The sequence below is a fragment of the Netta rufina genome, assembly GCF_964035555.1.
Source record: "Netta rufina genome assembly, chromosome: 1".
Classification (NCBI taxonomy): Eukaryota; Metazoa; Chordata; class Aves; order Anseriformes; family Anatidae; genus Netta; species Netta rufina.
In genome coordinates this window covers 24,876,659-24,889,896 of record NC_140123.1, presented here as the reverse complement: position 1 = coordinate 24,889,896, position 13,238 = coordinate 24,876,659, and the positions used below count along the sequence as shown (strand labels likewise).

The 13,238-nt window shown below is 32.8% G+C and overlaps 1 protein-coding gene across 4 annotated transcripts in view; it reads right to left on the bottom strand.

The window, feature by feature from the left end:
* Positions 1–13,238, bottom strand: part of NBEA (neurobeachin) — a gene marked incomplete at both ends in the record, with an annotated part of 514,126 nt that overhangs the window by 260,520 nt on the left and 240,368 nt on the right. For all 4 annotated transcript variants that reach the window (XM_084292135.1, XM_084292133.1, XM_084292136.1 and 1 more), the window contains one exon: positions 3,409–3,470. In XM_084292135.1, the coding sequence (XP_084148261.1) occupies positions 3,409–3,470 (62 nt within the window). The remainder of the gene's footprint in view (positions 1–3,408; positions 3,471–13,238) is intronic.

Below are 13,238 nucleotides of genomic sequence, written 5' to 3'. Positions count from 1 at the left end.
TTATTATCAATCATTGCTGCTCCACCCAACCCCCCCCCCCCAACAATATTTCAAGTATTTGAATGTATGTGTTTGGATTATATAAGAAATAAAGAAAATGAAACCTTCAAAGTAACCTAAATTTTAGTCTAGAAGTAGGTGACACTAGGAAAAAACAAAACAAAACAAATAAAAAAAAAAACAATATGGGTGCAGGGAAGCAAGCTATAGTAAACACTTTTTATTCCTCCCTAAACCCCAAAATAACGCACCATCCCTACAGGAGTTCCTTTAAAATTTAAAATGTATTTTTCACAGAAACTCTAAATTCCTTTGGGGGGAAAGACTTGATTGCATATCCCTCAGAGTCTAAAAGGCTGCCCATATGAACTGAATTATCCATGACATGTACCTTCAGACATTTGTAATGTGATATTTCATGTAAATTTAGACCATACCTTGGACGTGAGCCGCTGGCAATGTTGATTTTATTCAGGAGCTCAGATAAGAAAAAAAACTCTGACATCCTTGCTAATCTGTAGTCGTTAACATGGAATTTCCAACATAAAGAGCATAAAAGCATCTAATTTGCTGTAGCAAATGAAAGGAAAACAAACTTTGTATTTCCCTTTCCTTTTCCATGTCTAAAGTTACTCTGTTCTGTGCAAACAAAATTGCACTTTTCAAAGGTTTTTGATATTATCATCTATCTTTTGAATGACACATTTCAAACTTCTCCAAATAATCTGTTGAATGTTATTCAATTTGAATATGAAAGATTTACCTATGATAGGAAGAAAACTCTTAGTTACATTGGCAATATTTAAAAAAAAAAAAACAAAACAAAAAAACAACAACAAAAAAAAAACAGAACTTTATTCAATTTCTCATATGGAAAAGCTCAGGTAGCGCTACCTGTTTTTATATAGAGATGATTAGATGATTTAATCTCATTTTGTTGCGGACAACATTTCTTAGGTTCCTAATTCCAAATTCTGTTAGCTAGAGGCTGGATTACATTATATGTTTTATCTGCCATTCTCTTCTAGTCATGATCTTAATTATGTCCTATTAGTATTTTAAAATGTTTACCACGTGTTTTCTTTCAACAAATAATTTTAAATAAATTAAATACAAAATTCTACCAAAAAGTTTTCATGTAGATGAGCAGAACCACAGATTGTTTAGTACACGTATGAGATGCTCTATGCAGATACCACGTTCTGTGCAGATGCAATGCTTTAGGTGAGCCACTACACCACTACAGCCCCCTGTTGACAAATGCCTATAGAAACATTTAGCATCACTCCCAACAATCTTGGAGCATTGGAATAATTGTAATGAATAGGCATAGAAATAAGAAGAATAGGCACAAGAAATAAGCATAGGCATAGAAAATTGTCTTCATATACAAGACAAGGAAGCAACCCTAAAATATCAGCTAGGGTATGAGAATTAAAAGCTGTTATTTACCCAAGTAATCAGATAGAAAATAGCTCTCAATCAAACATAGAAAATCAATAAATATTCAAAATTACAAAATGATTAGACTCTTAATATTGTATAAGGTATACAATTAGACTTATTTTTAACATAGTCAAATATTTTGAAATAATAAATAATTTGTATAATAGTCACAAAAACAACAAATTGATTTAGATGCATTTGTTACATAGCTTTACAAAGATGTCTAAAAAAAAGCATTGCAGAAAGAGCTTAAATTTCTCTCTCTTCCTTTCAATCAATATTTGAGGCAAAGTTTCATCTCCAGGGCCCTTAATGGCAGGAATTCCTGGAGCCAGCAAATGAGTAATGTTAAACCTCTGATTAGATGATGAGGCCATCAAAGACACTAGACCCTAATGCTACATTCTACTTTATTATTGAGAACTGCAGTAAAACCAAATGCTAGGGAAGAAAGGATTGTAAGTTATTCCTTTCCTCAAGTAAAGGTTTCAAAAGCTGTTAAAAAGAAAAAAAGAAAAAAAAAAAAAAAAAAGAGGTTGCATGACATGACATGAGGCTCAAAAGCTTTAATGGATCTTTTGGAATTTTCCTGGAAGTCAGGATTTCACCATTAGGTAACAAATTTTTCAAGTATAGGTTTCCTGCTGGAGAGGATTTGAACTTCAAACCCTACTGAGGATTCCTGCCAGGGATGTATTTTTCTTTCACTTTTTCCTAACAAATATCCATCCTGGCTAAGAGGAAAAAAAAAAAATAAAGAAGAAGAAAGAAAAAAAAGGAAAACAAGATTTAATGATTTCCTTATGACACAAGCTTGAAGAAATGCAACCTATGGACTAGCAAACAGCAGGTAAGTTGCAACGCCTCCCCCCGAATCAGTTGTAAATGTTAATTATTTTCATCAAAAGAAGATCTTAATTTCAATTACTCCTAGAAACCTTTTTGGTTTTTGTACATTTTTGGTGCATGTTCTCAAAGTGCAGCTGTGAATGCTCAATGAAAACTACAAATAAATGTTTTTGTTTTGTTTTGTAATAATGTTAAAGGTTACCCTAGGCATTTTGCATAACAATTTGCAATGTGTTTAACTGGTATCTTAAATCTGTGGGGAATTTGATAAAAGGTACACTGTTAATAAGTCTAAAAAAATGGTGAAGATATTGGGACCTGTATTTGCCTTGTCTTACACAAAATGAGAAGAATTCTAAAATGTTTGCTTATTACTGGCAGTTTAAAATAAAAGGCTTTATATAAGAAATTAGCCAATAACACTCTGTAGAAAAAAAATAAAATCAAAATTGAGAAGTAAACAATCCGAAAACCATGAGGAATTATTTTAGTTTTAAATATTTTACTTGTGAGAGCAATTCAAAATGTTAATTGATTCAGATTTCTGAGAAACCAGTTACTACGATGACAAAAAGAAATAATAATAACCACAGCATTTTTTTTAAACAGAAACATTCTGCTTCTGGCAGGTCTAGAGGAATACTTCAGTCATCTTCCTCTGCTTTTTATGTACTGATAGATATATAAAATATGCAGTATTTTATGCCACATATACCGAAAGCCACCGTGAAGTATGGTTTAATGAAATTACTAATTCAAGGACAGATTTTAACATAAAATTAGGAAAAAAGTATTATATTCATGTACTGTAAATAAGAACTGTCTTGAAAGAGAATTAATATGCAGGAAAAGTTCATAATATACATCCATACACTTTTAAAAGCCAAATACAAGTATACTTTGCAAACCCTTTGAATATAGAGACAGTATGCAAAATTCGTGTGTGTGTATATATATATATAAATCTACAAACTTTATGCTACCAGAAGAGATTAATTTTTATTTTCCTGTACTGAAATGGAAGAATGAAACAAGCAGCAATACAGAATTCCTGGGCTGGCAGTAATCCAGCACTGAGATAACTACTACAATTAAAACCAGAGAATGTCTTACCTGTGAACAAAGTAGCATAACAAGTTCAACCACTGAAGTACTCGACTTCATACAAACCAGACCTGCAATAGATAGTCAAAAGTGAATTTAAAATATTGCTGATATTTAGTAATTGTAGCTAAATATTTTTAGAAAATCCTTAAAATCTCTGTATTGTATTTTTTAAAATCACTTAAATCCACTGAAACATATTTCAGGCACAAACATCTGATAACTTCAGATTCAAACATATTTAAATGTTCAGAAACTATCAAAACATCACCTAGAAAAACATACACTTGAATCAGAATATATATATATACATGTGTATATATATATATATATATATATATATAATTACTTCTTTTTGTCACTTAGCTCAGTTCATTATTTAGGAAAACAAATAAATAAAATCTACCTACCTACCTATATCATCCAAAACAATTCAATATATGATAAGTATAAGAAAACAATCTTTAAAAATTAAATCTTGTGAGTGTTTAACCTGACCAGATATTAACTGGGAGATTATAAGGCCTCTGCACAGAAATTGTTTTAATTCTCATCTGGCAGCTGTTTTTCCTGTAATTGAAAGTTTGAGGAGTAATGAAAGGTGCACACATGTGAAATCTAATTCTTTCATTTAGAATCCATACTTTGTAGTTTGTTTTTCTTGAAAATCCTGAATTATGCAGCGTAATTATTGTTCACAGTTTTGTACTTAATTTGAGTAATCATTATGTAATCACATTACCACTATTTGCAATACTTTTTTTTTTTTTTTTTTTTTTTTTTCAACATTGGAATACTGATTAACTTTCAGAGAAAAGGATACCACGTCTAGGTATTTAAAAGATACATTGTGAAAAGATGAAGAGGAATTTACATTTCTACTTTTAACTTTGGTAGCCTCTGGGTTCAAAAATCACGTGAGGAACATATTGATATAACGGTTTAGGGCACAGAAACACTTTGTTCTTGTCATAAAAATGATAAATACACAAGTAATAAGGCTTACAACTAAGGACCAAACAGGAAGCTGAAAAGCAAGCTGACGTGCTTTAAGTAGGTTTCAACAAACAGCGATTAGAGACAAAAGCACTCCTACACAATAGTGTGGATATTTATTGCGGGTAATGGATAAATACCCTTTTGTGCCCATTTTGCTAACAATCCCATCCTCATTGTACAGTAACGCAGAACACGCTGTAAGAAGCCACTAGGATTCCATTCTATCAGATATACGAGCAGACAGTTAACTAATGAAATAAGAGGCAGATGTGAAAAGCTCATTTAGGAAGACAATTGCTGTAATTGATCAGCTATTCTCATGCTCAAGTGCTAGAGGATCAGAAAGATTAATGGGATACTTATCACCTGCAGGCTACCTCCACTGTTTGAAAGCTGACAAAGAAAATCCAAACAGAAGAGCAAACTCCATAGTTAAGCCAATGCAGGTAGCACAGATACATTAAATGTTTTACCAGAGAATATTCACTGTTTTATTGTGAATCCATCTCATATTCTATAACACTAACAAACACCTTTCCTGTCACATAATTAACCTCATATGTGTGAGAACACGATCTAGACAGAATAATGCTCTTCTTCCATGCTACGTAATTCCCATGCTACAGAATTCCCATGCTACAGTCTTCTAAATGTTTATCTATCTTTACCTTCTGATTTCATATCAAAAGAGCTTATGCTTATGACTCTAACATAAGCATGATACACACTTATGAAAAATAAACCAATCAAATTACATAATAAAGGTTATATAGCCACAGCAATTTTGTTGCATCTTGACCAGATCTCCTTAAATAAAAAATTCGATGTAAAACCTACACTTATAAATACATATAATGAATACTTCCTGGATTAATTAATTAAATTAGAAGTTTTTATCTTTCAAAAACAGTTGGTAATACTTGTACCACCAGGTTCAAACAAAATAAAATAAAATAATAATAATAAATTTTGGAGCATAGAACAAAACAAGTATACCTAAAATGGTAGAAAAACAGGACAAATACTTGTTATTATCATCCAAATAACAATGATGATCTAGCATTTATGCTGTATAATTCATAAAACAGGACTCTCTGTTTGAAGGCAATGAGAATTGCTTTAACTCAAAGTCTTCTATTTAACACTAACAAGAATGTTAATACTAAACTTTTTAAAAAGCCTAATAATTATATGGGCTTGATAAATAAATAAAATAAATAAAGTGTTTGTCTGATCTTAAAATCAATGACTTTTCTCTGTTTGTCTGAACATCAGTTGATAATTTTTGTATACAAGAGCTAATCAATTGTGATCTTGGATGTAGTCTTCTAGCATCAGAGCAAGGACTGAATTGATTTTGGTAAAATTCAGAAGAGGAGGATACAGAACTGACATCTGGTTAGCACATCAGCAAATCCATTAGTTGTAACCAGCTCTGTATTTGCCTGCTGATGAAATAAACCACTGATAACAGACATTAACACCTCTCTTAACAATTTCATTTGAAATTAGATGTTTGTGTGAAGATTTTCAAGTAAAAAACAAACAAACAACTAACTTAGAAATTGTAGCACTTTTCACCTGTGAAAGTAGAGAAGGAAATAGGAAAGCCTCACAAAACAGGTTCATGGTGGACGGATGGTTCGAGATGGATGCCTTTACAGAGAGCTCTGCCTAAAGCAGAAGGAGCAGCTTGAAGTGTGCAATTCTCTAGTTAGAAATAAGGAAAGATAGGAAAAGTCATAACAGAAAAGGTGGAATCTCAATGAGATTCCATCTCAATGAGTAGGAAAAAGGGTAGAAGCAGAATCCTTTTATTCATCTTTTTTCTCTAAGCTTTTATACTGTATATTACTTGAAGTAAAATAGATTGTGGAAATGTGAAAAAGAGCAGGGGCACCATTTCACATCATAAGTCTCTTTCTTATCAGCTTCCTACTCACACTTCAGTAGAGTAGATGTTCAAAACATCTACTCAATGTTCAAAGAGCAGATATTCAAAATAGTCGATGTTTAATAGTAGATGTTCAAAACATCTACTCAAAACATACGAGGGAAACTGTGTGCCCTCCCTTGTATGCTCCACTTTCTCATTCCTAGCTGCCAAGGGCTCTATTTTGTGTCCTTGTGCTTCTTCCCATCTTTGATTATTACTGATTAAGCAGGAAAGGTTTGAAATACTTTTTACATTTTTTTTTTTTCCTCCTCTGTTACACAAAGCACAATTAATGTTCACCTGTCAAAGGTGTTGTAGAGTCAGTAGTAGAGGATGATAAAAACAGGACAGATCCATTCATCACTATTCGGAAGAACTGACAATGCAATCTCTGGTTTATGAAAATCCCACATAATCGAAAGCGTAGGAGTAAGTTAAAGAGGAACTACCATACCTCTTCTGTTGAACTAACACACATACATGGGACAAAAGGTCGTTTTAATAATCTTTTGTTTTTAAGTTTGTGCAATCCTCTGTTCTAGGAAGTCCGGCTTGTATTGAGTGCCTCACTGCTTTAGGCTTGGTAAAGACACTAAAATAATTTATTTCTTCAGACAGTAGATATTCTGACAGACAAAAAACAAAGGAGAATGAAAATGTTCTACTCTCATTGTGCAGGCAGAAAGGCAGAAACTGGTTGAGGTATCTTCACAGAATCAAAAATAGAATCACGAGAAACAAAAAATATGGCAAGCTTTGAAAAATAATGGCTTCTTTGATTGAGGAAAGCATACAAATCTATTTTCTGTTTTCTCCCCTAGTGTCCCCCATTTAACTCCAATGTGAAGTATTTGCAATTCAAACTAAAACTGTTGCCCGCATTCTTCAACTGCATATAAGTTCTTCCTATACCATCTGTATCAAATGCCATTAAGGAAGTTAATGTAATTACCAAAATACAAGTGGATATTTCCTGCATACAGCAAGGTTAAAAAGGTCATTGTTTAACTGAATGGAGTACTTGCTCTTTATATTTGCTGTTCTTAGTACTTTTCTTCATGGTCTATTCTCAGCCCATTAAATATAGCCATCAAAATTCAGCAATTTGATGGCAACAATGACCACATATATGGATGCAAAAATTGGGAGAATCAAGTGCATGACCTTAGCTAATCTGGAATAAATGATGTATGCCTGGCAATTATCTTGAAATGCTCTGGTTTACATGACTTCTTTTTCAGTGTTCTTCTGGTGCCCCAAAGATATGCTAATTATTTCTCTTCACTATGACTTATTAATGTCTAAAAAAGATTAATTTCAACATTACTATTTTAGTCATGCCTATGGCATTAATGAAATCATGGGTACAAAACCTTGAAGTCACCATGCTGAACAAGTCAGTATGAATTTCTATTTTGAATAAATATAATGTAAGCTGATAAAATAATTTATTTAAAAAATCCTTATGAAATAAGATCACGTTTTTGAACTTCTTTTTGTTATTATTAATACAATGTGTGTATGAGTCTAACTGAACACCACCACAATTTCATCTGGTCTTTATCAAAGTTTGCCTGCATTTTCTCTCAATGATTTTATTTTGCCAACTTAAACCCTTATTGGAACTGGATGCAATTGTAATATTAGGAAAAACAAAAAGTTAAATGTTTAAACTCTTCTATTGAACTTAGAAAAAAGATGCGATTAACCAAACTTTAGAGCCTGCAGAAGCTGCAGAAGTCTTTCACTCACTTATAGCTGTGACTTAACCGAAAAGTCTCAGGTATAGTTACAAAAAAGCCTGCAAAAGTTTACTCTGTTAAGCCTAGTTCACAGAGAAAAATTGGCCTCACAGAGAAAACATTATACCATGTCATCAAAACTACAAGAGCTTGGTATAGAAAATAAAGCTTATGATAAAATAAAGACATTCTATTGTATGCATTATTTTATTGGCATATGAAGTGTGCATAAAATGAACTTAGAAATGAGCATAACGTCCTAAAATTAAACAAAAAGATTCAGTACCGGAATTATGAACCTGTATACAAGCATCCTGGCTTGTATAAGAAGCAGTGTGGCAAGCAGGTCTAGGGAAGTGATTGTCCTCCTGTACCCAGCTCTAGTGAGGCTGCACCTCAAGTACTGTGTTCAGTTTTGGGCCCCTCGCTACAAGAAGGACATCGAGGTGCTCGAGCGAGTCCAGAGAAGGGTGGCAAAGCTGGTGAGGGGTCAGGAGAACAAGTCCTACGAGGAGTGGCTGAAGGAGCTGGGTTTGTTCAGCCTGGAGAAAAGGAGGCTCAAGGGTGACCTTATCGCTCTTTATAAGTACATTTAAGGAGGCTGTAGCGAGGTGGGGGTTGGTCTATTCTCCCATGTGCCTGGTGACAGGATGACGGGGAATGGGCTAAAGTTGCACCAGGGGTGTTTTAGGTTGGATATCAGGAAGAAGTTCTTTACTGAGAGGGTTGTGAGGCATTGGAATGGGCTGCTCAGGGAAGTGGTGGAGTCACCATCCCTGGAGGTCTTTAAAAGACGTTTAGATGTAGAGCTTAGCGATATGGTTTAGTGGAGGTCTTGTTAGTGTTAGGTGAGAGGTTGGACTCTATGATCTTCATGTCTCTTCCAACCTAGACGATTCTGTGATTCTATGGAATTCTATTTTTTACTTATATTTTCATAAAGTCAACTATTTCATACTTCCTACTGATAGAGTTTTTCATGTACCTTAAACAAAAATGTACATTGTTCATATTGTTCATTAGTAATTAGTACTGGTAATTAGTACTGTATCTGTTCCCATAATCCTCACTGTTTTACGTGCCAAGACACAGAATAGGAATTTTCCCCAGTTAATTGATGAACTTACATGTCTTCATTTTTATAAGACTATTACCTTTTACTCCTTTCAAAATTTGTTAGCAATGGTGCAAAAAACTCTGATGACAGTTCATGCTGGTGACAGACAATAAAGCATATCTTGGCTTTGATAACACTGAGAAAAAAAGAGATTGATATTTTGGTTGTAAATCCGAGTTTGTTTTTGCAAGATCTCTTTATCCTGCCACCAAAATCTTTACAAATATTTTCTTGAAATATTTTGCTAAATCCAAACTGGAATCAGAGAAATAAGCTTAGTATTTCTTTTTTTGACCATTAATTAAAATTATTTGGATATTTTAAATCTCCATTATTCTTTCTCTGCCATACGTTGTCACTCAGATTCATGGTTTTAGTCAACTATCAAGTTGCTGGCAAGTGCATTAAAGATCTGAAAAGCATAGGGGGAAAAATATAAAGATAACTGAAAAGTTTGTGAGCGTGTGAAAATATTAACTGAAATGAAAGATTTTCTTCCTCCAAGCAAAGTGATTATTAGAAAATAGAGGTGCCAACCCTTGCCTAGGAAAAAATAGAGGCATCAAAACTGCACCAAACAGTGAGAGACATCCAATTTGCCAGAAGAAAAAGAACTAATTTAGTAGCTACAGGTGATGAATGGGCACAGTTTTTGTTTTGTTTTGTTTTTCAGTTTTAAATGACTTACAGTGCAAAGGACTGCAGAGTGGTCAAATTTTGATGGACTATTCTTCTCAAGGAAGGAGAAAACAAGAGTATGAATGTAGGAATACAGTAATTAGTCCTCCAAAGCAGAATATAATGTTTTGCAAGATTACACTCAAAATTGTTTTTTATATAATCATAGATATCATACTTTGTAGATGTTTAAATTACACTAATAATCTTAGCTTATGAAAATAAAAAGTTGGCAAATATTCAGGAATTGCAGAAAGTCTGCAGATGGAAATCACAGCCACGTTGCATAATAATTATAGCTCCAATTTACTAAATAAAAGAAAATATTATTCCAAAGAAAATATACTCACTAAAGCAACAAAGTTAGGCTAATGGATTTAACTATTCCCTTCAGTAGCCTTGACTGGCAGAATATATTATCACCAACTTTAGGGACAACAAAGGATGACTGCAGTAGTACTCTGGCCTATCCTTTGTGTGGGTTGCCTTTACAGACCAAAAGATGACACAGAAAAACACAATGAATGTGCATTTGACTCGGTGCTTTTATAGTTGATCAAGAGTGTTATATTTCCTACATTTGTTTTTGTACATAGAACAATAAACATAGAACAATATGTGTAATATTCTTTTTATTTGTTACCTCAAAGTCTAGGAGAGGTATCATCCAAGTTATCAAATAAAATACTTTTGAAATACTATCAGAAGTCTCTGGAATTCATAGCTTAAGATAAATACCTCAAATTAATACTGATAGGTCAATCTAAACAATAGATTTTTATCTGTTGAAACCCAAATCAAAATTTTAGTCCTTTTAGTCAAATTTGTGAAATAAATCAGATTTAATGGTTGGATAAAATGTAAAATTTTAACAATGTTATATAATAGTTTCTGGAATTGTATTCCTGAAGGAAGAAAACCTATATTTCTTCATGACTGCAGTTACTAAAAGGAATCTAAATGGGGACTATAAAATATCCCTACAGAATCACAGAGTGGCAAAAACTCTCGAGAGCACATCTAAAGAAAGAGGATTTATTGCAATGCATATGATTGACATTTTAAAATTACACACTTTTGTACTCTGATCCCATATGATATTGACAAAACTGATTCTGGTGCCACATTACTCTGAAGACTCTAGCCTTATAATGATATACAGATTTTTTTTCAAATTTCCATTAGTGTTAATGGGATGTACAAATAAATTCTTATTCATCAAATGAGATCATTTAATCTATACAATAAAATCTACCACTACTATCCAGTTTAATATCTCAGTGAAAATTTTCAAAACTGATCCATTTTTTTTCATTAAGCACCTGTGGTAATTTTTTTGTTGCCCAATGGTCCATTCAGAATGACTCAATACATGCATTTGTGTTTCTGTGTCCTCTTAAAAACAGTATCACTTTGAATGGGTCTCTTTTAAAGTATCTATTCTGATGTAGTGAACAAATACACTTTTTTAATTGCTATACTATAACTGATTTTAAATTTATATAAATCTCTAACGTATCAATTAAAAAATTGCTCTATTGAGCAAAATGACACAAAATTATTCTCTTAATATAAAAAAACAAACAAACAAACACAAATGTTAATTATAAGAAACCAATTCCCTGATAAATTTAAGTGCAACATTTTATTTTAATTTTGCATAATATGAAAATTACCATATACTAGAATATAATTTAGAAAACCAATATGTTTCATTGTCCAAAGTCCTATTCTAGACAGTGGGTCAAAACAGCAAAACCACTGATCACATTTCACTGCATCTGATCTAATTAAAACGCCTCTAACCTTGGAAGTCTCTATAAAATTGAACTATTGCTTCTCTGTTGAAGTCTACTTCAGTTTCAGGTAAATGAGTAACATTTTTTTTTTTTTTTTTTTGTTGGAAGCCTGGAAGAACTTAAAAATAAACTGCATTCAGAAAGAGGTACTGGAAAATCCAAACCTCTTATTTATCTGGGAGGAACCTCAATGGAGACCATTCCAATTATTATTATTATTACTATTATTATTTTGAAGCATCTAACAGCCCCATAGGCAAATGAAAATATGATCCTGAAGGTCTTTTGATCCTCCTCTCTATCCAATGATTTTGTTGTTGACTGCACATGTGGCTAAATTTCTGCCACAGCTGGATATTTAATTTCAATAGACGGAATAAGAAAAAAAGAATAGAAAATATCATTTAAAAATTAATTCAAAACATAAAAAGTTAAAAGATTTTCCAAGTTCTGTCATGTGAAAGTCTCTCAAGACTTACTTGATCATGTTACTATTTTTAGGAATAAGTGTGAACAAAACCTACTAAATTAAAACAACTGATAGTGAAGAAGTTGCCATATTTTCAACACATCTGGGAAAAAACAAACCAACCAACCAACCAAAAAAAAAAAAAAAACAACCAAAAAGCTATTCTATGTTGTACTTGTCTCTCACCATTTTCTTTTTTTTTTTTAATGAAGAAACTTCTACCCCTCTTTTCTCTCTCTCTCTCTTTTTTTTTTTTTTTCTTTTTTCTTTTCCTCATTCTGTCACCTCCTCTCAAATCTGAGTTACAGGAAACACATTTCAAAAACATTACCTCAACAGTGAATTACCTTCAAAGAAGTTTACAATCAGAAATCTGGACTTGAATTCCATTCACTAACATAATCAAATATGTATACATTATAGCTTCACTAGACCTGTGATGTTTTCTCTTCATCTCAGGAACCTTTTTGAGTTCTTTCGGAAGCTGTCAAAAGTGACATCTTGAACAAGGTGTAACATAAGTATGATTCAAAATTACGGTTTCTAAAATACCATGCTTTCCTTGAAAACCCAACAAAAGAATATACTTCAAATGCATTGAATGTTATATTTTCCTTAGCTTAAAAGTTTTTGTTGTTGTTGTTGTTGTTGTTGTTGTTGTTGTTGTTTTTCCTTTGGAAATTTATCAGCTTTTTCCTTAGCTTCAGCCTGTAACTTATTCCTACTTATTGCTATATTTTCCCTACAAAATTGTTTTCTTGTTTCTTCTCTTTTATTAAAGACGGGAATTGCTTCCTTGCTCTGCCCTAACCCCCTTCACCCCCTCCATCCCAGTTCTTTACCCTCTATTTATTTCTGTTACGTTACTTCCTATTAAAGGTAGAATATTGTCATCATGTCATCATAGCTTTGTACAACTGAAATGGGCTGCACAGCAGTAAAACTCTTTATTGGTCCTCCTTACTTCTTGTATTTCTTCTGTTTGGCAACCTTGTGGCCATACACAGGCCAGAAGAGCACATCAGCAATTGAACCACTGCAACTACTGGAATTACAACATAAATGCCCAGAACTCATGCAGCTTCATAAATTTCTAAGG